Genomic DNA, 22613 nt, shown 5'->3' with positions numbered 1-22613 from the left:
CACAACCAAATCATTTGCAGAAATTTGGTGGAGCGCTCAAGTCAATTTCATAAAGAATCAAATTTACGGTAAAGTCACTTTCATCTTTCTTATGCTTTCTTCAGAGAACTTCTCTGTTGCGGATTGCACAAGGCTAAATGAAAATGCTACCTACACAGGTTTTGTGAGAAAAAGCTGCTATGGTGAACCTGGTGTGATTCATTTACACAACCAATATTGTTATCATCCAAATAAAATTAAGACTTAAAATCCAGAAGCGAGAAAGTTGACCAAGAAATATTCATATTCGTTGGCCAGAGACAATGACCAAGACAAATTCCAAGCCCAGCCCAGTAACTCTAGCTTTCCGTTTCTTTGTTTTCTGCACTTTCAACAACCATAACGTCACCCACGGGATGACCTAGAGATCAAGGAGTGTTCCTTCTGAAATGACTCAAAAATACTGCAAGCATTGTTGATTTGTTGGAACTTGGAAAAGTAGAAGGGTACACTGAAGACGTGCTATCAACCTTTCATCTATAATTTTCTATACAATACAAATCTAAGAAATTCAGTACCTGAAAATGGGGCCATTAGATCCATTATCTAATATGAAGAGTAAAAATGAAATGAAGGCGCTCTTTATTGTCCCGCGGGAGGGGGGGAGGGTCATTAGTCAATAATTAGATTCAGAGATAATGTAATGTAGTCAGATATATTTGATGAGCAAAACGACTGCTGATTTCTTTCCATTAAACCAGCAAAATGTATACATTACATACAGCTTAAAACTCTTATTTTCCCCTCAACTCAAACCTTAATAAAATGTTTGAGTTGTTCTTTCCCTAGTGGATCTTCTTAATGATATACCATATTTTGAACCGAAGGGGTTAGCCAACCCAAATCGCTTCCGGTCAGTCTCCCTACAACTACAACTATCAAGATTATTGCTACTATTACTACGGGTTGTTGACTTTCTACAGGGTTTAGTTGTAATAGAATTCTGCAGGGGAGGATTCTCCGCTGTGCTGCTTTCTTCAGATTGCCTTATACGTGCTTCATCTGCATCTAGCACTGAACCTGTGTTACAAGTTCTATATTCACTTGTCTCGGGGGAATTCAATGAATGCCTCTTTGAGACCGATAGTGGTGAAAATCTTGAGCAGAGAGGGGAGGAAGAACCATCGGAATCCGACGAAACTCTCAAAGGACTGCTCCATTCGCGACATGCATCTCCAAAAAAGTAATCAGAGAAATCCTCTGTACTAGTAGAGTCTCTGGTGCTCTCAGTGCTGCAGGAAGCTTCATCTGAACAGCTGAAAAGGGACGAGTTATCACTGGATAAATGGTGAAACCTCCCATCATCTGAATCAAAAGATTCATAGTTCACAGAACCATTTAAGGTTATCCGATAGGGATAGTCTTCAGGCTTCCAATGTGCCCCAGACGGGCTGCCATTTGGAGCCACGTTGGGCCTGGAATTGCACGTAGCACTCCTTCCACCATGGTTGGAAGAAATAGCTTCCGAAAATCTGCTTCTCCTGATTTTGCCATCATGGGACATTGAGTTCCTTACCCAACTTGGGGCCCGTGGTGAGCACCTGGACATTAGACAATTAAACATGTTTACATCACAGGAATCAGAAGCAAACCAGCATATGGAGCGAGAATCTGTCTTGTTACCTTGCATAAAGGAGCATATATGCCCCTTTCGATAATACCTTCTCAAGCTCAACAGGTTCTACCTAACATCCATGACCCACCACCATTGTCAAAAACAATACATTCAAAACTATTACAGTTTTAAGAACAATGCATATTAATCACAGGAAAAGTGCTTCTTAGAATTTAGAGTATGGACTATGGACATTGTCACATACTGGTATCCCAGTTGGACCATAGTCACTTGCAACATATCTGATTTTCAAACTAGTTCCGTTCAAACCACTTTTGCAGAACTGTTTACAATAATTTGGCCAGCCAATGGAAAGAACAGAGCCTAATAATAGGGATTCCAACTTATTGAGACATCTAAAAAATATACCTAATAATATGTTAGCGATTTTAAACAAACCTAATAACTTAATATTTACACAATAATTGTACATTTTTATCAGAAAGAAAGATATTGAATAAGAAATGAATCTATAACAATAAATGTTGTATTTTGGGAACTGAATTTTTTTTACTGAGTTTAACTAAAACCTACAAAAGAATGCCTTCTATTACCTGCATATACTTATCCCTACTTGCAAATCGTCTACCATGTAACACATATCTACAATACTTATAAATCATACACGTAAAAAACATCTCCCAAGAACTCTATGCATAAGCCATTAGCAAACCAATGAACATCCTACCCCTAGAAAACACAGTTCATTCAAGGATTTATAAAATTCTAACCAACAACATAGCCTATGAATCATTTATCAAAAAAAAAAAAAAAACATAGCCTATGAATCAGGTAATTATGAGTCGGATATTGCACACAGAAGAATGAAGGAGCCAGCATCCAACATGTCCCACCTTTCAGCCTAAAGGTAGATGGTTCAAAGTATATTGAACACAGTAGAAATGAGAGAACCAGCATAAGACCAGGTCCCATCCCTCAGACCTAAAAGCAGATAATCAATCTTTTTTTTTTTTTGTGGGGGGGTAAAGAGAAAACCCATTAAAAGGAGTAAAGGAGCAAACAAACAAGAAACCAACCACCTGAAGATTCAGAAGGACTCCAAATCCATGACCTCCCTCAACCAACTATGACAAACCTCTAGATGCCAAAGAATGAGCTATTTCTAGATGCACTACAAGGAATCTGAATTGCAAATCAGCTAAATATGGAAAATTAATAATTGAAGGAGATTCTAAGGTGGTGATAGGGAAGGGTGGCTGCAAGACCCAGACTGTCATATGGTGCTAAAGGGATAAAATCAATAAATTTAAATGGTATACAAGAAGCACGAATATAAGAGTACAGTGGGTCAGGAGATTAGCATATACTATGGCTGATTGGTTAGCCAAACAAGGGACAAATGGGGATATGTTACACTGGGCTCAGTTGTAATCGGCTTCCTTGTTTAGTTTGTTTTTACCATTGTTATGGAAGAGGTTGCAAATCACACCTCTCCAAGAGTTGCTTGTACTGATTTTATTCTTCTGACATATTTAATGCATTAATCATTTGTCAAAAATAAAGTATGAGCTACCATATAGCCAGACCTATGGATATGTCTAAAGCAGATAATCAATCACTACCAATATTTGAACCATCTGGTCTCTATGCTTTCTCCTAGAGGGTTCAGCACATTTTCTTCTAAAGAAAGTCAATACACCAGATGGTCAGAACTGTCCAACAGGATTTATTTTCATGCAAGGATGATCTCCATATTGGATGCATCCTCTATATTTATTAACACCTTGAAGACTACATGCAAATTGGTTTTTAAGGTCCATTAAACTGGTGCATGACATTTCACAGTAGATGATCCGAGACCACAAGGGGAATGCAGAACCCAAAATGAAGCATGTCTTATAGTTTCTTTTCTTTTATTAGTGGATCAGCAATAACAATCAAGGAGAGCATCATTAATTTGTCAGAAAATGGGAATCCACACAAGCTGCTTAAATGCAAAACATGTTGTGAGGATATAGATTAATGGTAAATAGGGAACATACTGTGCTGTCATCAATCTTGTACCACTTTTCCTGAAAATTCTTAATGTAGCACACATAATGACCAGAGAATGCAGCATTCATAACATCCAAGTGAACCACCACTGCATAAAGTGTGTATACAGGAGATTTGTCGTTTGTTGTACTCATATATGGAGCCAGATCAAGGACCCTTGGGAACCGTACCACCTTATTGAGCTTCCCAAATTTACCAGACTGTAAAGCAGAGATTGAAGCAAGTGTTAAGAAGCCAAAAATAACAACCAGAACAGAGAACCATTTTGCACTTTTAAGGATTACCTGAAAACGTTTCAAGGCAATTGTAAGGACATTAGGAGCTTCCGACACTGTCAATTTCTTTTTAGCCTTCTCATACGATTTGCATCTGATTAGAGAAAAAGAGCATTTAAAAAGTAGTCTCAAAAGAGCAGCTACTAACCGCAAAACTGCAATAAGTACAGCTGTATTGACTAGGTCATTATATAAATATATAGACAATTGCAGCAGCTTGCTAAAATTCCTAAAGATGGACAGATGAAAATCAAGCATCACCTTGTAAACTCTGACTTCAATGGTTGTACCACATTAATTTGATTTCTTTTTAATAAGAAAACAGTAAATTGAGATTTTTCAAGAGAATTTAGGTACCAGGGTAGAAAGATATAGCACTGTGCTGACTACTCTCATTTTCCTCAATAAATTGTTCTATTCCCTTCTGACTCCATTTCTTGCTAAAATCAACCAAGCACATAAAGTGCTTCTTGCCCTAAAATCAACCAGTTTATGGACCACTTGGTAGTTTCCTTTAACTTGTAATCCTATCCAGATAGTTGCTAAGGTAAGTTTTAAACCTTGCAGTAGAGCTAACAGCCCCACTTTGAGTGAATTAACACATTATTTTATGGCTATTCCAGATTGCAATAACAATAAATTTGGCTACAATTTGTAGCTTAAGCAGTTGATATATATCATCGTAGTCATGTTACAATTCCCAAAGAGAAGCAGGGATATAACAAATGCAGTACTGGTAACAGCTTCACTTTGAGTGAATTACCACATTAGTTTATGGCTGTACCAGATGGTAATAGAAATTGGCTACAATTTATAGCTTAAGCAGTTGTTACATGTCTTTTCAGTCATGCTAGACTTCCCAAAGGGGAGCAAGGATATAACAAACTAAGACTACAACCTTACTGAAAACAAATAATGCCAAATTTTTCAGTCAAGAGAATTAAAGCAAAATAGCAAATAAACCTACCTCTCACATTGGTATTTGTTTTCTCCATCCAAGATCTCAGTAGCTGTAAATTTTTTAAGTGCCTCTTCCAGGGTTCCAATGTCACCATCTATCTCAACAGTGAGATCCATCATGCGTTCATTACGTTCAGATTTTCCTTGACACTTCATGCACTTTATCTGCATATCCCAATCTTGACTGGTGAACTTATACAATGTTTTGCCCACAGACACAAAAGAAGTACCAGGACTACCCCTCTCCCTCCTAGAGAGAGAGAGAGAGAGAGAGAGAATCATGGACATTCATCATTTGTTAGTTGAATGGTTGCATGCCATTAAATAATTCAAGGGCATTAACTGGCAGCATTCCCTTTGTGAGGGATTCATCTTATCCTTTCTATAATTTCCAACACCTCATTAATATATGATGAATGTTGCTTGAGCAATGCTAGCAATACAAGTTTTTCTTTCTTGTGTAGGATATTAGTGTGTACATACATCACACATCGAAAACATAGTGTCAATCTAATTGAGCCGCAGTTGCAGGTACCATGCATGACTAACACAATGCTCCAAATGTATTATGCATGATGCATGTTGAGTGGGCCGACGTGTGTTTAGTTTATTTCCTTTTAAATTAAGATGTTGTTGGGCCTTGGGCCCATTAGTCTTTATTTCTTAAAGAGTTGTAATTACTTAGGTTGAGTTGCCGCCCTACTTAGGGCATCTTTGTAATATCTCATACTTAAGTTAATTATAAATAGAATGAGGGGCTGGCGGCTAGGGTGATGATAATCTATCCTAGTCGACCTTCTTCTCTTTTCTCCCCTTTCCTTGTCTCTTGCTGAAATCCCCAACTTTCTACTCTTCCTTTCACAAGAAGCTTGGCCGAAATCAGCACATAAGGTTTTCTACTTGGTATCAGAGCAGGTTGAAGGTTCTTGAAGAGATTTGTTCCTACAGCCCTAAATCGGCCGACTGCATGGAGATTTAAGAGGCTGATCGAAGCTTTCAGGTAAGCCCAGTTTTTGGATTTTCTTGGTGGATCTGTATGCCCTATAGCTGGTCTAGGGTTTCTCATCAGAATCAGGAAAAACTGAAGAAAGGGGAAGAGTCCTGATTTTGTTGGACTCTTCAATTTTGACCTAGGTAGTGGCGCCCTATTTTTTAGGGTTCCTCTGGGTTTTTTGTAAGGGGCAATTCAAGTTCCATGTGGTTTGGAGGCCTCTAGAGAGGGCGGTTGCTTCTTCTCTCTCTTCTCCCCATCCCACCAAAAAGGAATCCTTCATGGGAAGAAAGTCCAAGACACCAAAGGAGTGTCGTTGGTTCCAGAAGGTATTCTGTTTATTCTTGTTGCATTTTTTAACTGTTTTCTGTACCTCTTTGAGACACATGGAGGGACACAGAGTTGAATATAAGCCCGGGAATGAAATGGGACCAGTGGGAGGAGGTGCTGGAGACCCCTTCGGAGCCGGAAACATTACTACAGTTAGGTTGGATGGTACAAATTACTTGGAATGGTCCCAATCTGCAAAGATGGCCATTAGGGCTCGTGGAAAATTGGGGTATATTACTGGTGAAGAGGTAAAACCCGAAACTAGCAACTCCCGGTGGGTGCAAGAAAATTATATGGTAATGACATGGTTGTGTAATTCTATGTTGCCACATATAAGTAAAAACTTTTTATGGGCAAACACTGCTAAGGAGATATGGGATGGGGTGGCAGAGACCTATTCACAGAAGGAGAATGTTGCTAGGGCTTATCAACTAAGAAATCAGATTATTGCTATTAGGCAGGGAGATAGATCTGTTGCAGCTTATTTTTCAGTCCTTAAGACCCCATGGCAGGAGATTGATCATCTAGAGACCTTTGCTTGGGAAACCACCAAAGATGCAGCTACCTATCAAAGACACTTAGAGAAGTATAGGGTGTTCGAATTCCTTGCTGGCCTTAACCATGAGTATGACATTGCACGACAACATCTTCTTTCCAGGGACAGTATCACTATCTCCCAAGCATATGCATTCGTGTCAGGGGAGGAGTGCAAGAGGGATGTAATGATGAAGAATCTCATGACTGATCAGTCTGTTATGGTAAGTGCTGTGAAAACTAAACAGAATGGCAATGAGAACAAGAAGGAAGACAAAAGAGACTTAGTTTGTGACTACTGTAAGAAACCGAAGCATACAAGAGATACTTTCTGGAAGCTTCACCCACATCTTGTGCCAACCAGATTGAAGAATAAGAAAGGAAATGCACATATGGCAGTTACTGGTGACACTCCGGCCCCTCCTACTACAGCTGCCTTGGAGTCTGTTGCAGCTACTGCAGTAAGGGTCGAGCTTGAGAGGTTTGGGTTACTTCTGAATCAGAGGGATACAGCTAGTTCCAATTCAGCCACAACCGAACAACAAGGTACAGGTAACACAGGTGGAACTCACTCTACCTCCCTTGCCCACACAGGTGTGTCTGCTTTGCACATATTCTTGGTCCTTACTGTTCGAAGCTTGATCCCAAGGCAAAGAAATGTGTCTTCCTTGGATATGCAGAGAATCAGAAAGGGTACCGCTGCTACGATCCAGTCTCTGGAAACCGGTTTGTTACTATGGACATCACTTTTTTCGAATTTACATACTTCTTCTCAAGGAATCCTTCTCAGGGGGAGTGTTTTGGGGAAGTAATTCAGCAATCTATCCCTCTCCCAGTTCCAGTTCCTGTGCCTACTACTGTGCTTGACAACCATTCGATGTCACCTACCTTGCCCCCCCCTTTGCGTTCCGTCTCACAGTATTACTCACGGCAGAGACTTCATAAGGAGGTTGATTCCACTACAGCAGAACTCACACCACTTCTTGTCGATCCCTTGGAGACTCCAGATTCGGCTGACACAGATCCAGGTATTCCTCTTAATCCCTCTACTATTTCAGTTCCCATTGGTCCCACTAACACTGTTACAGATAACCTTGATCTCCCTATTGCTCTTAGAAAAGGGAAGAGGAAGTGCACTGCTCATTGCATATCACAATACTTATCCTACAGTGGACTTTCTCCTTCCTACCGTGCTTTTCTCTCTTCTCTTGATTCTGTGTCTATACCCAAGGGTGTTAGTGAGGCTCTCTCCAAACCTGAGTGGAAGGCAGCTATGCAAGAAGAGATGGAGGCTTTGATTAAGAATCAGACATGGGAGATTGTGGACCTACCAGAAAGCAAGGAGACAGTTGGATGCATATGGGTTTACACAGTAAAGTATAAGGCAGATGGAAACATAGAGAGGTACAAGGCAAGACTTGTTGCAAAAGGATACACACAGACCTATGGCATTGATTATCTAGAGACTTTTGCACCAGTTGCAAAGATGACCTCTGTTCGGATACTCCTTTCTCTTGCTGCCTCATACTCTTGGCCCTTGTTTCAACTGGATGTGAAGAATGCTTTCCTAAATGGGGATCTGCAAGAAGAGGTGTATATGGATCTTCCAGCTGGTTTTTATGATAATGCTAAAGAAGGAAAGGTATGCAAGCTGAAGAAGTCACTATATGGCTTGAAACAATCCCCTAGAGCATGGTTCAACAGATTCAGAAAGGCCCTGATTGTTTTTGGCTACACTCAAACTCAATCTGATCACACTTTGTTTGTGAAGCGCAGGGGATCCTTGGTGTCAATCCTAATTGTTTATGTGGATGATATTGTTGTCATTGGGAATGATCTGAGTGAGATTGATAGTCTGAAGAGGAACCTGCATAAGGAATTTGAGATTAAAGACCTTGGAGAACTGAGATACTTCCTAGGCATTGAAGTTGCAAGATCGAAACATGGAATTTTTATCTCTCAAAGGAAGTATGTCTTGGACCTTCTCCAAGAAACAGGGAAACTTGGAACAAAGGCAGCTAGCACCCCCATTGATTAGAACCACATAATCAATGCATCAGAAGGTGAACCAGTAAAGGACCTCGGGAGGTACCAAAGACTTGTGGGTCGGCTACTATACTTGTGCATGACAAGACCGGACATCTCCTATGCAGTAAGTGTAGTGAGCCAATACATGCATGCTCCACGAGACCAGCACTGGAAGGCAGTTGACAGGATCCTTGCTTATCTGAAAGGACATCCAAGCAGAGGCATATTGTTTACTGATCATGGACAGCTCAAGCTAGAGACCTATACAGATGCGGACTGGGCAGGATGCCTCGATGACAGAAGATCAACTTCAGGAGTGTGCACCCTAGTTGGGGGCAACCTAGTCTCATGGAAGAGTAAAAAACAAACAGTTGTGGCAAGATCAAGTGCAGAAGCCGAATATAGGGCCATGGCACATAGAGTTTCAGAACTTCTCTGGATCCGTTCTCTATTGGAAGAAATCGATGTTCAGGCAAAAGAACCTATGATGCTATACTGCGATAACCAGGCAGCAATTAATATTGCTCATAATCTAGTCCAGCATGACCGAACTAAGCACATTGAAGTAGATAGACATTTTATCAGAGAAAGGGTAACTTCTGGAGAAGTTTGTCTTCCATACATTTCTTCTGATCTGCAGCTTGCTGATGTCCTCACAAAAGGCGTTGCAAAGAATAAGCTGGAGCATGATCTACGCAAGTTGGGGATGTATGACATCTACTCCCAACTTGAGGGGGAGTGTTGAGTGGGCCGACTTGTGTTTAGTTTATTTCCTTTTAAATTAAGATGTTGTTGGGCCTTGGGCCCATTAGTCTTTATTTCTTAAAGAGTTGTAATTACTTAGGTTGAGTTGCCGCCCTACTTAGGGCATCTTTGTAATATCTCATACTTAAGTTAATTATAAATAGAATGAGGGGCTGGCGGCTAGGGTGATGATAATCTATCCTAGTCGACCTTCTTCTCTTTTCTCCCCTTTCCTTGTCTCTTGCTGAAATCCCCAACTTTCTACTCTTCCTTTCACAAGAAGCTTGGCCGAAATCAGCACATAAGGTTTTCTACTATGCATTTATGCCCACTACGATAATAAAAACTTGCATCACTAGCACTGCTCATGTTTTCTGTTACAGAAATCAGAATATGTCAAACATATAAAAAGGAAAGTTATTAGTTTCATAATATATCAATATACTATCTCCCAGAGGCCACAAGGTACCTTAGACCGAAGATAACCCCCAAATATCAGGCTCATGAGAGTTGTTTCTTCTGCATAAGGGCCCTCCACATTTGAACCAGCTTCCTTTAGGAAAACAGATTGCATTGCATCAATGGAATACCTGCCAAAGTAGTTCTTATATACATTTAAGAGAAGACATAAAACCATAATCATGTAAACTCAAATAATCAAACACTGAAACACACTCACCTTAAAAATTCATGGGCATCTTCTTCTCTCCCTTGACCAAGATGACTACCAATATTTTGTAGTTGGGAAAGAATACGGATTGGAGACAATTGAGACTTCCGTTCCCTTGCTTTCATAATTAGATCTTCAAATTCACAAGTGAAACACCACTCTTTCTTTGGGCCTGATAGAGCACAAAAAGGAATGTCACAAAATCACAAAGTTGTAAGACAAAGAATCCTAGGAAACAAAATAAGATACAGATCCAAGGACATGAAGAGCAGGAAGGAACGTGCATGTTTTGGAATGGAGTCCTTGAAGAAGATAAGATGTAAGAGGCCGAGTAAAAGCCAGGCACTGAAGCACAGCATTTGCATAGCAGCTGCAGAAGGTTAAAAAAATAAAGAGATCAAAAAATTGAAAAACAGGCTTCCAACTAAAGAGAAAAATGAATGTTCTTTTTTTTATAAGAGAAAATTTAGTACTTCTGCTGATGATATCATAGCATTATAAAAAACAAATAAACTTCAGCAATGAGCATTGCAAATACATTTGTAAAACCTGCAGTATCTCCTTTTTAAGGTGTTGGGAGGCCAAAAAAGAGATGATGTAAATACCCACATATTTACAAAGCATTTTAAGGGACATCTAGTAATAATAGAGATTAAATACCTTCCACTAACGCAAATCCACATATAGGTGTTAGTTTAGAATGGATATTTGATAATAAAAGTATCAAGGAATAATGTACCATAAGAAGCATTTGATAGCAAGTAAATAGATGAGGTATATCAGAAAATCCCAGGTGAATACTTCTATGTGATGTAAATAAATACCCAAAACATCATGGATTGAATCAATAACAAATTAGAAATGTAACATCATAACAAGGGCCAGTGGCATCACTCAAGAGATCTGTGTTGAGGAAGGATCCCCATTGTTGGTGGCTCCTATTGTGATTGTGATGCCAGTTGATGCACAGTCACAAGCATCTGCTGACTCCACTAGCCCCTGTCTAAAATGAGTTGCTGATGGTAGAAAGTGTTACTCGGGCTAGTGGAGAATAGTAGTCAGGCTGAGGTGGCTTTTGGATCAGTGCCAGCAACAGCGAAGGAGATTCAATTTGTGAGTTACCGCTGTTCATCATGCTTGGCCATGATGAGGATCTAAATGTTGGGCTGTCATCAACAGCCTTGATGGGAGGTGTTTAAAGGTTGGAAGTGGAGTACAAAGGTACAGAGGAAGTGGATTGGAAGGAACGAAGGATGCAGGGAAGGAGATTGTGAGGTTGATGAAGACGTTGATGAATGAAGTTCACCAGGTTGGTAAGTCATTTCTATTGAAAAAGGTAGTTAAGCATGAGGTGAGTGCAACGTTGCTTGGGTTACCCTCTTTTCAGTGGTGGGAAAGAGAGTGAGCTGGAAAGCGCGGGAGTGGATTTAAAAGAGGGGAGTGAGGTGGAGGTGGACACTGAGGGGGAAATTCCAAAGGAAGTAGAGGAGAGAAGAGGGTGGAGACTGAGAAGCTGGTGGAGAAACAGGTGGAAGTGGGCAAGTCACTTGGCCTGTTCATTTTGGGAGGGGAGAGGGTGGTTAGGAAAGTAATAGAACAGTTTGAAAGAAACAGAAGGGAAGAAAAAATAAGAAAAAAACAATTAGGGAGGGAAGAGAGGAGTTGGAGGGAGGAGAAGAGAGAAAATAATTGAGTTGTAGAAGAGTGAAAGGGTTGGTGGAAGAAAGTTACAGGGGATAATAAAAGGGGAAGACAAAAATGAAGCTGATTTCCTGGTCTGTTAGGAGTTTTCGAGATTGTAGAAGAAGGATGCTAGTAAGGAATCGAGGAATCTATGAAGACAAGGAATGGATGCTGGACAACTAGGTCGGCAGTGAGCAAATCTACTATAGTTTTGGCCGTGATATTGGCTGAGGCATCTCATCTGCTGGGAGATGTTCTAGGAGATAGATTTTGGAGGTGGTGGGGTTACAAATCCATGAGATGGCGATTTGGAATTATATTTCTTTTTGTTCTATTTCTGTTATCAGGTGTTGCCTCAACACCTATCATGGATGTACTACTTTTTGTTATTAATGAATTTTCTTTTTTACTTATCAAATAAAAATGATTTTGTTGAGGCCACTCTAAAAAGTTGAGAGAAGAGGAAGTCCATTGTTTACGTAAGGATACCAACAAGTCATTTATTAATTAAAAAAAGATATCGGCAAGACATTTGTGCTGACAGATCCAGGGGATGTGCTTGAGGAAGTTCAGAATCTTCTTCATAGACCCTAGAAGAAATTGAGAACATGAGCTGATTTCTGTCATTCAAACTCCCACCAAACTAAGTCCCAAGAATGATTTTGGTTTCAGTGCTTTTCAGGAATAAAAAACCATGAGTGACATTCTTCAACATGGACGGATTCTCAGTTTGTCAAATGGATCTTACACATGGCATCAGCTAACAAGTGATCTTGGACTCATAGACTGAAACCAGCTGCCCAAGTCAAAAAATTGCATCTCAAAAGAGGAAGAATATTCCATTTTAAAAATCAAGATGATTTCAAATTCGATTTCACAATCATATATTAGAGAATGGGTTTTCAGTGGTTATGAATAACTATGAGGTGAGAAACCACTGAAATCAAATTCATTCATGTATAAACCCAGTGATAATTGTGAAAGATCAGTCAAAGAACCAAGGTGTACTAGTGGTGGTACTGAAAAGAGTTGGCTTGAAAAGAATCAATGCATAGCAGTAGTGGTGCAAAAAGTCTGCTTAGGAGTTGTTTTGATAAAGTGATAGTGGTGGATTTTCTGCAGTCCAGTGTTTAACTCTTGTGTCGTGCAACTCCCAGGTTCTGTCTGTTCATTGATTCTGAGTTTTAATAACCAGGGAGGTGAGAAAGGGATCAGTAATCAATGTTAATGAAGCTTTCCAAAATGATGGAAATAGAGGGAAGTAGGTAGTTAAGGGATTTGATGATATGGAAGAGCAAAGATATTTTTTTTTATCAATAACAGAATGCTTTATTAGATTATAAAAATTGTGAAACTTTGAGTACAAGAGAGGGGAGGTAAAATATCTTAACTCCCCCACAACAGAGAACAAGAAAGAAAACTAAAAAGTGGCCCAAAACAAAGAAATTGGAAGAGCAAAGATATTCATAAATGGGACTGCTGAATTAATGAGATTGTGACTGTATAGGTTGGTGAGACTGGTTTTTCTTTTAAGCAAGATCAACATTTTTGGTTTTTGCTGTGGTTGTTGCCCTTTTAGTAAGAGGGAGTTGACCAAGGAAAAGAGTTAGAAGACTCTTAAAAATTGAAATCTGTACAAGGGCAAGGATGCAGTTTAAATTTAATGAAATCAAGGAAATCTTATCTTACGTGTCTTGTCATTCTAGATGGATTCCTAGAGAGCTGAATAGAGTGGCCAATGATTTGGCTAAATCTGGGGTGGGTAGGGTTTTTTTGCATAGTGACTCCTCAATGCCTCTGTAAATCCTAGGAGGTTTTCTTTTTTGGCTTTCAGTTTGGCTGGGCTTACATGGACATCTCATCATCTACATCCTATCTCTTTTTTTTCAATGAAAAATATCCTTTTTCTCAAAAACAAATGCAGCTTAAATTTAAAGTTGATGTCATCTCTTGTTTGGTTCATTTTCTGGGTGGCTTTCTTTGAAGATGTTTATTGGGGGTGGTACTGAAATTGATCTTTGTAGATTTAGGGTTGTTTGCTGAGTGTCCCCTGAATACTCCGTAATTGTGTTCTGCATTGATTCCTTTTCCTTCTAATGAATTTTCTTTTTCTATTATCAAAAGAAAATGTTTGATGCTTTAAATAAACAGAGTTGCCAATTTGTACTTCATGACAGCAATGGGAAAGCTTATTTTCCTGATTTCTTTTTTTTATCAATAACTTCTAAAATCATATATAGTAATGCATGGTATGTACAGCTTATCTTTTGAGTATTTATCCAGCATTGAAATAACAATACATGTATAATGTAAAACATGATGGTATCACTCTCAAGAACTGCATAATGTAATTTAACGGATATTTTGCTCCCATTGCCATGAACAAGAATGAAACTAACTCACCTGTTCCCACAGTTTTTGAGGCCAAAAGGCTGCAGTTCCATCTTGTCATGATAGAGTTTGACAAATTGTTCATATGGAAAGATCATCTGTAAGAACAGAGATAAACAAACAAAGAATGTTACTAAGTCATTAGGAAACAAATACTTATGCAATAAAATAATACAGCATGAGTCAATTGAATACCTTGCAGTTGTACTTTCCACCTTTCTCGGTTCCCAATGGGTTGGATATCAAAATCTTAGATGCCCTAAATTGCTGAACAACTTTCTGAACAGATGTTTTCAAGCCATTATTAGCATTTGATGATCGTGAAACCTCAGATAAAGCAGTGCGTGCTGTGTGAATGCCATCAACCTTTGTGGATTTCATAGAAAGCCCTCCCGTTTTAGAATATGGAAGATAAGATCCATTGTCTACAGACTTCAATACCTGTGAATCCTTGCCTCTGGCATTAACCATGGATTCTGATCTTTCATGTATCAGGGTTTTTGGGATACTATTCCCAGATACATCTGTGACTATCTTCTCTGCAAGAGAATCTCCACAGGCAGGAATTCCATTCCCCAAGCCCGTCTGAGAAGCAACACCATCCTTGGGCTTGGAAAATTGTGAGAGTGAAGAAGGAATGGTATGCCTAAGGTTCTTAACTGAGAATTTTAAAGGATAATCAGAACCAGACGAGATGCTATCCCCACCTTCAGTGTCACGTGAATGAGCAGAATTATCACAGACATCATAGCTAGATCCACTTGACTCCACAGTTCCTTCCCAGAAATCAGAAGAGGCTGTAGAAGACTCAGAAGTTGTACTCTCATCAGAGCCATTGATGCTTGAACCTGAAGAATCAGTTGAGCTTGGGCCCGAAGGACAAGTTGATGTACTGTGAACCTCACCATCACTACAACTCGGTTCCCTCTGCTTTAATTTACTTGAACAAGAAAAACTATTTAGAGAATCAACCAAATTATTGAACTCTGAAGATCGTGATTCAATTAGCTTCCTGTCATTAACATCAGTGGTTGTCTCAGCAGCAGTGGTATCATCAGGTTGAAGTACTTCTGATCTGTCAGGAGAAATTGAATTAGGGATCTTGCCAGCAGAAACATCAACTGATGATTTATCCACGCCAGTGGATGCAGAAAATCCATCCAACAATGAGGTAGAAGATTCAGAAATGGCATCCATTCTTTTGGTATTAACCAGTGGCTCAACTTTATCATCATGCTTCTCACACCGGACTTCTGAAAAGGAACCAAATTTGGATGATGTAGGTTTCTCAGGTGACATTTTAACTGGTTGAGCATTGCATATGCCTTCTTTCCCAGTATCATCATGGCAAATTTCATGCTGTTCTCCTTGCAATACTACCTTCTGACCAGAGTCAGAGTCACCTCCCTTGTCACTGAACTGGTGAGTAGCATACAGAAGTTGGCATTCATCCTTGTGACCTTGTCTCCAGTGGATGATTTGACACTTACCAGAACTGCAAGAATGTACATCAAAGATCAAACCTGAATGAATAGACTCAAAGAATCTAAAGAGAGGCCAGAATAAACAGCTATTTGATTGTATTTATGGGGTTCTTTAACAATAAGTTGCATGCTAGTATTTTTATTGAAAAAAACAAAACTCCAAAAACTAATAGAGATATCAACTTGACCAAGTAGAATGCATCCAAAACAATCTCTACTAACCGCTGCATAACTATCTTCATAATGGAAAGGGATCCAAAGAGTTCTCTAAAATTTAGTTCTTAAATGTTATGTGCCAAGACAATAACAACTAACTTCACTAGTGCTCCGGGAGTACCTACCATGTTGATATGCAACATTAATTTATTAATTTTCTTTTGTAAGAGAGACGAAGTTTTGTTTCTTGTACCATTTATACACTCTTTTTTCTTCAACAAAAAAAGAAATTGATTTGTTTCTGACAAGGGAAAAACACAGAGAGAGACAAAGCTTTGTTAAAAATCTTCACCTACTAGTATCATTTGGCTCTGACTTATTAAAGAAGACCACAGTTTTCAAGGCACCAAGGCGAGGCTAGGCGACAGGGGGAGCACCTTGTCACCTAGTCGCCTAGCCGCCTAGGCGATGGATTTTTTTATGTAAAAAACACAGATCCTAGGGTAGTTCCCTAGGTACCATAACCATATTTAAGAAGAAGTAGAAGAAGAAGATTAGACAAAATTTTAAGTTCTTTTAAGTTCTTCCTTACTTATTGGTTCAGGTTTTGAAGTCTTTGAGGGTTCAATACAGCATTTTGCAATGTTTGTTATTAAACCCTAACAAATAAGAAAATAATAAAAAGAAATTAGTATATAAACACACAAAATGAAATTTTAGTTTAATAATGTCTATTTTATAGTTATAATCTCAAAAAATAAAGAGACAGATGCATCTATTTTTAATTATAAACATTGCTAAAGCAGTACAGAACTGCTTGGTGATTAGGCGAGGGCCTTGTCGCCTAGGCGCCCGACTAGGTGTCACCTTGACAACTATGGAAGAGACAAATGCATCTATTTTTAACGAAGTCAGCAACTTCAACCCAAATGAAGCATTTTTTTAAGGAAGTTAATAGGTATAGAATACTTGGATGTAAGGACCAGCTCAATCCCAGTCCTTCCATAAAAAATTATGGCTCTTGATGACTGCAATGGCTTCTTGAAAGAATAAGGAAGAAAATAGAGAGAGAAAGAAGAGAGAATACCCGGCCCGAGGTACCTAGAATCTCTCTAGGGTATGGGAATCACTCGCCATAATTAGTATAAGCTCAAAAAAACCCAATAAATTTCATTGATCTTTGTGTAAAATGTCAATACATATTTATAAATTGTAGACTCTTAAGAATCCTCATAGGACTCAAAACAAAACTGTAAGACTCATAAGAATCCTAGTAGCACTCAAACTGAATTGCCACTATCCTATTTCAATTCAAAGAAGACCAATAAATCTTATATACTTATTCAATGACTCTAAAACATTAAAAATAAACAAACTATAACAAGATAAATTAGACCATATCATTGGAACCCACCAAAATTGTGAAATGACAAAAATAACCCTACTCCTACTGTGCTAAACTACCCTTGGTTCTTCAATAAACTCTAGGATTTCTTATGTTGTTGATGTTGGTGGAAATGGAACTTCTGCCATGTTGGCTTGTAATTCTTGAATTGGTTCCAGTTGAACTTGTAACTTGTAAGGTAAAGTCATGACTTACTTCCTTACTAAGATTTACTACAACCAGCATATTTGTATCTTGCACCTGAATTTCTTCAACTTGCTCCACCTCTATCTCTTCTTAATCATTAACCTCAAGCTGATCACGGGTGTTGGAAACTCCTTCAACAATTTCTATCTCTTCTTGTCCCGCACCCTCTTGATCTTCAATGTCTATAGCTTCTATAGGTTAAAATTCTGGTTCTTTATCTTCATTCTCAACTTTAGCTCTAGAATAGGCACAAACATGTAAGGAATCATTTGCTTTATCTTAAACTTTATAGCTTCTTCCCATTTGCTTCAAATTCCTTGTTGTAACTTGTTGCTTCTTCTCTACCTTAAGAACCCATTCAAAAGCATGATCTAGGTCATAAATTTGAACTGTAGACAATTACTTATTGATCAGCCTCCTATTAAATTAACTTTTTTGAATGACCCTCTACACCTTTTAGATTTGAAAATATGTTGTTAATCCATCACGATTTTGTGCATTAAGTGGAGTGGTGAAATGAAGAAATTTGAGGGGTGAAGTGGAAGGGAGTGAAAATTCATTACAATTGAAGAGGGTGACGTTAAAAACAAAGGAGTGTGAATAGGGATAACTTTGGGAGAGCAGAGGAACAGAAGATTAATTTGATGTCTCAAATTGAGAAATAGGATGAAAAGGAAAAGCAAGGGAACAAGTAAATAGAGGGTTAAGATTGAGACTTAAGAAGGAGCTAGAAGAAGTTGTACTTAGGGAAGAGATTTTCTAGAGACAGAAATCAAGATACAAATAAATTAAGGGAATGGGAATTCTTTCATGCCTTGGCTAATGATAGAATGTGCAAAATCTTTGTGGCTAAATTGGATGTTCATGGGATTGTGATATTGAATTAAGAAGAGATAGCCCCTTTGTGGATCACTTCAAATAAACCCCTAAATGCAAGGGAGAGAGTGGAAGACCTTGGTTGACCAACCTTGGGTAATGAGGAAATGAGATGGTTGGAAAGGAATTTTGAAGAATAAGAAGATTTTTATCACCATTTAAGACTTTAACATAGCTTTTTATCAGGATTGTTGGGATTTTTTTTTTTTGATAAATGATTGTTCAGATGTGTTGAAAGATGATTTATAGGAGATTTTAAATGAATTTGCTGATAAGCATTTCATCATCCTAGGGATTAATGCCACATTTTATCTTTGATCCTGAACAACCCTAATTCTAGTCATCCTTAGGATTTTAGGCCCATTAGTTTGACTAGTATATACAAAATAATTGCCAAGGTCATGTTGCTGAGGATTAAGGTACTATTCCCATACATTATCAATCAAGGTGTAAATGTTTTGCGTGCAAGTTGGAAAGATGTAGTTTCGGGGAAAGATGGTGCAACTAGCTAAGCGGATGTTTAAAATCTTGTCATTATCCCATTTTGGTCAATGAGGTGGTGAAGGATTCTTTTCCAACTTGCAAGAGCTTAGGCAAGAGGACCTACTATCACCCTTTCTACTTACCTTAGTAACTGATGCTTTTTGCAAGCTTATCTCCAAGGCTGATGAGGATGAGATTAGGGGTTTGAGAGTAGGTACAAATGACATTCTAGTTACCTTTTTTTTCTTTTTTTGAGAGAAGATAACTGAATTCATTAAGTAAATTCTAGTTACCTTCAATTTGCAAGTGATATAATTTATCTTTTGTGAAGAGAGAGATACTAGGATGGTATGGAATTTAAAAGGTTTGGTATAAGTTTGAAAATGTTTCAAATTTGAACATCAAATATGATAAGAGTTACAAACAAGAATTAACTTGGAGGATAGGGAATTATAATCTACAGTGGCCTGTCAAGAATGCTCAACAACCATTTGGCCAATGACATATTTGGGTCTTCCTTTAGGTGCAAGCCTCAAGGAAAGCATGTTTTGGAATCCGATTTTAGAGAGGTATGCTAAGAGACTAGCTTTGTAGAAGAGGTACTACATTTCACCAAGAGGTAGGATTACACTGATAAAATCTGCACTTGGTAACCTGTCAATATACTATCTCTTAATATTCTGGATTCCCCAAAGGGGGGCTGAGAAGATATAGAACGTCATGAGGGATTTCTTATGGGAGCCGGGAGAAGGGAACAAAGATCATCTAGTCAACTACGTATCGGTAATATTGAAAAGAAGAATATAGCTCTATTAAGGAAATGGCTTTGAAGGTGACATGAGGTTGTGGCAAGCGTTCATGGTTGGTTGGGTGGTGGATGGGATGCAAGTGTATCACATCGGGCTACTTGGCTTCACCCTGGAAGGTTATTCATGGTATTCTTCTACACTTTCTCAATTTTATCAGGTATGATGTGCATTCTAGACTTCTAGTGACTCTGCCCAATTTTGGGAGGATGTTTGGGTTGGCAATTCTACTCTTAAGGATCTTTTCCCCTCTTTGTACTCTGTTCACCTGCAATCAAAGCCTTGAGAAAAGACTTAGAAGAGAAGTTGCCATTTGGGTGAAGGGTCCAGATTCTTGAGTCAGGGGAGTAGGGTGAGATGTAAACCTCCTTAAGAGCTTGAAGAAAGCCTGCTACATCAATTACCTCTAAGGCTCTTAAAAGGTCTTCTAAGGCTTAAGTTTATGGTATTCTCAAATGGAGAGGAAGGAAGACAAGAAGAAATGGTTGCTTATTGGTCTAAGGTTAGGTTATAGAGTGTAGGAAAAGAAGCAGCTAGGGTAGAATTGCCCCACCAAAGGTCTTTCCAAAACTTAACCTTGCAACCATTACTTCTACTGCAAGTAGAAGTAATACCTTTCCAAGGGTTCATTGATTTTACCCAGTTCAAATGGAGATTGATATCCCAACCTGTAGCACTTGACCCATACTTTCTGGTGTTGATGTTAGTTGCCCACAAAAAAAAAATTAGATTCTTTAGGAAATCTCCAAAGCCATTTTCCCAGCGGTGATAGAGGATATATTGGCCAAGCAAGGGGTTTATAGGGGTCAATTATTTTGGGCTGAATTGTAAATTGTACTGTGTTTTCATGGGAGAGGTGGTAGCTCATGCCTCTCCAAGGGATACCTGTAATACCTTTTTCTTCTGATCAATAGAATTCTACTTATCAAAAAAAAAAAAGAGTTAAGAAACTGTAGAGCGAGGAAGCTATGATTCTTATGAATAGCTTTTATTAGGTCTTCATTATTAATGAGGGCAGGGGCAGGGGCAGGGGCAGTCAGTCATATATGGACCCTTGATCCTAATGGAATTTTCTCCCCTTCATGATTCAACCTTTTGCCTTTTGCAAGGTTTTACACTAGGAATAGCAAGCCTTTGTCCTTTACCCATGAGGAACTTTAGAGGCTCTTGCTCCATCATATATACATGTTTTTATCTGGGGAGTAACTCATTGAGAAATTACGATTTGTGAGATACTACAAAAAAAAAAGGATACTTCGTGGTTGCCCATGGAGAGAGAATGAACTGAACTACTTTTTATTCATGGTAGTTTTGAATCTTAAATAAATTGTTTGGTCCCAAAATTCTGTTCATCAAGAAGTTCCTTAAGTTTTGGGTGGTAGCTTGTGAAGCTCAAGCTTGGCTCTAGAGATCTCTCAAAATACTGAACAGTTTTCCTTTGTATAAGTCTCAGTAGGTTGATCCTGCAAATCTGCAAACCTAAAGCTTGGCAGTGATAATTGAGGTTTCAAGCCAGATAATAAGTTTATGAATTATGATATCAGTTAAATTTCCCTTGTTACTTGTTTTTCCCGTTTTGGTTTTCCACTACCCAATAAAAAGAGTTAGCATCACTGCCCTTGCCCTAAAGGACCATCTGCAACAGCCGCCCAATTTATTTTTGCCAAAATTATCTATGCAGTCAGTCTCTAATCAAATTCTAGTCGATGAACCGCAATTACACTAATAAAAATGTACGAAATGTAAACAAGCACATAATTTCAACAATTCTACGAGCAGAATTTGGAGAACAAAGGGTTTATAACGATACCAGCCCAAATGAAAACCCTAAAACCATGGCTACATATTCCAATTGGGATAGAAGATGTAGAATCAACACACCAGTACCGAACGGCCTTGCATTGAGCACAGCGCGTAGTGGTCGGACAATAACAAACAGCACACAGTGATTGACGAGCAGAAACAGAGATGGCGCCGTATTCAACAGCTGCCTCGAGCGCGGCCCTTTCTTCCTGTTCGGAAGCCAACTCCATGAGTCTCCTGATCTCCTCCTGCCTGGCCACCGCAATCCTCCATTTCCGACGGATTACGAAGCCGAAAATCGGAGTGAAGAAAAAGAAGAGCAGGACCAGGTACGAAAACCCTAGATCCCCGGGAACAAGCATTTATCCGGCACCCGATATGCATCCAGAACGCTCAACCGTAATTCTCCGGTTCTTACCACACCACATAAAGATTCGGTGGCGATGGCGGTGGCTCTTCTTCTGCGTGCAAATGATGATCAGAAGATCAGTGGTGTCTCACGATGTGAGCCATCGATGATTGACGGTGACGCATCATGATTCGGTAATGATGTTGGTGGTTTTAGGAAAGATCGAGGATGGTGAGGTGAGAGCAGAGCGTCCGTTTTGGAGAGATAGAGAGAGAAGGAACAACAGTATTGAGAGTTTGTCTGTAGTACACAAGTACCGGCGATGGAGGTCGTGACACAGCAAAATCTGCACATCCGTAGTTCGTTCCTCTGCCTCAATTTTTTAGATAATGAGAGAGAGAGAGAGAGAGAGAGGAACCGCCCACGGATGAAGACAGAGACTGATTTGTTTTTTTTTGTTTCATTTTCAGTATTTTTATATTTATTTCTTATTAAAAAATAAAAAATGAGAGTGGCGATTGGAGGAAAGGAATTTTGAGGTGTGGGAGAAGCGTGAATTCTTCGCTCACCAAATATTCGGCCTTTTGGTCGCACGGACCACTCAACCAACGTTTGGTCGAACCGGCCGACCAAGTGAATAGGGAATAGGAAGGAAGTTGCGTTACATTTTCGAGACGACCATTGCCCTGATGTCCCTATTTGTCTCTGCTCAGGAAAATGCTGGCTGTAGTTCAGTGTTGACGGTTGACGCGAGTCTTACACGCAAAGGGCTGAAATTGGTGAGCCTAA

General features: G+C 39.1%; 1 protein-coding gene across 2 annotated transcripts; it reads right to left on the bottom strand.

The window, feature by feature from the left end:
- Positions 1-675: 675 nt before the first annotated feature.
- LOC104603701 (ubiquitin carboxyl-terminal hydrolase 17-like) lies at positions 676-22367 on the bottom strand. 2 transcript variants are annotated; one of them, XM_010267792.3, is made up of 11 exons: positions 21554-22367; positions 14472-15771; positions 14289-14374; positions 10487-10572; positions 10212-10374; positions 10002-10122; positions 4913-5070; positions 3955-4039; positions 3658-3870; positions 1663-1724; positions 676-1580 (listed from the first exon to the last, which is right to left on the bottom strand). In XM_010267792.3, exons 1-11 carry the CDS (start codon positions 21835-21837, stop codon positions 797-799), a joined length of 3342 nt encoding a protein of 1113 aa, XP_010266094.1. In that variant the 5' UTR covers positions 21838-22367; the 3' UTR covers positions 676-796. The 2 variants fall into 2 exon arrangements, with proteins under 2 accessions (XP_010266094.1, XP_088743730.1); XM_088887604.1 differs by having other exon boundaries at positions 21483-22182.
- Positions 22368-22613: the final 246 nt, after the last annotated feature.

Source organism: Nelumbo nucifera, chromosome 5 (genome assembly GCF_055504915.1).
Source record: "Nelumbo nucifera cultivar China Antique chromosome 5, China Antique-T2T, whole genome shotgun sequence".
Lineage (NCBI taxonomy): Eukaryota > Viridiplantae > Streptophyta > Magnoliopsida > Proteales > Nelumbonaceae > Nelumbo > Nelumbo nucifera.
Note: the sequence above shows the minus strand (reverse complement) of the source record. Positions and strands in the feature narration are given on the sequence as shown.

Excerpts from the sequence above, each read along its gene's own strand:
- LOC104603701 (XM_010267792.3), bottom strand. The coding sequence starts at position 21,837 with ATGCTTGTTCCCGGGGATCTAGGGTTTTCGTACCTGGTCCTGCTCTTC. Across the intron at positions 14,375-14,471 it reads GTGGAAAGTACAACTGCAAG|ATGATCTTTCCATATGAACA; the intron begins GTATTCAATTGA and ends CTGTTCTTACAG. Across the intron at positions 4,040-4,912 it reads AACAAATACCAATGTGAGAG|ATGCAAATCGTATGAGAAGG; the intron begins GTAGGTTTATTT and ends TTCTCTAATCAG.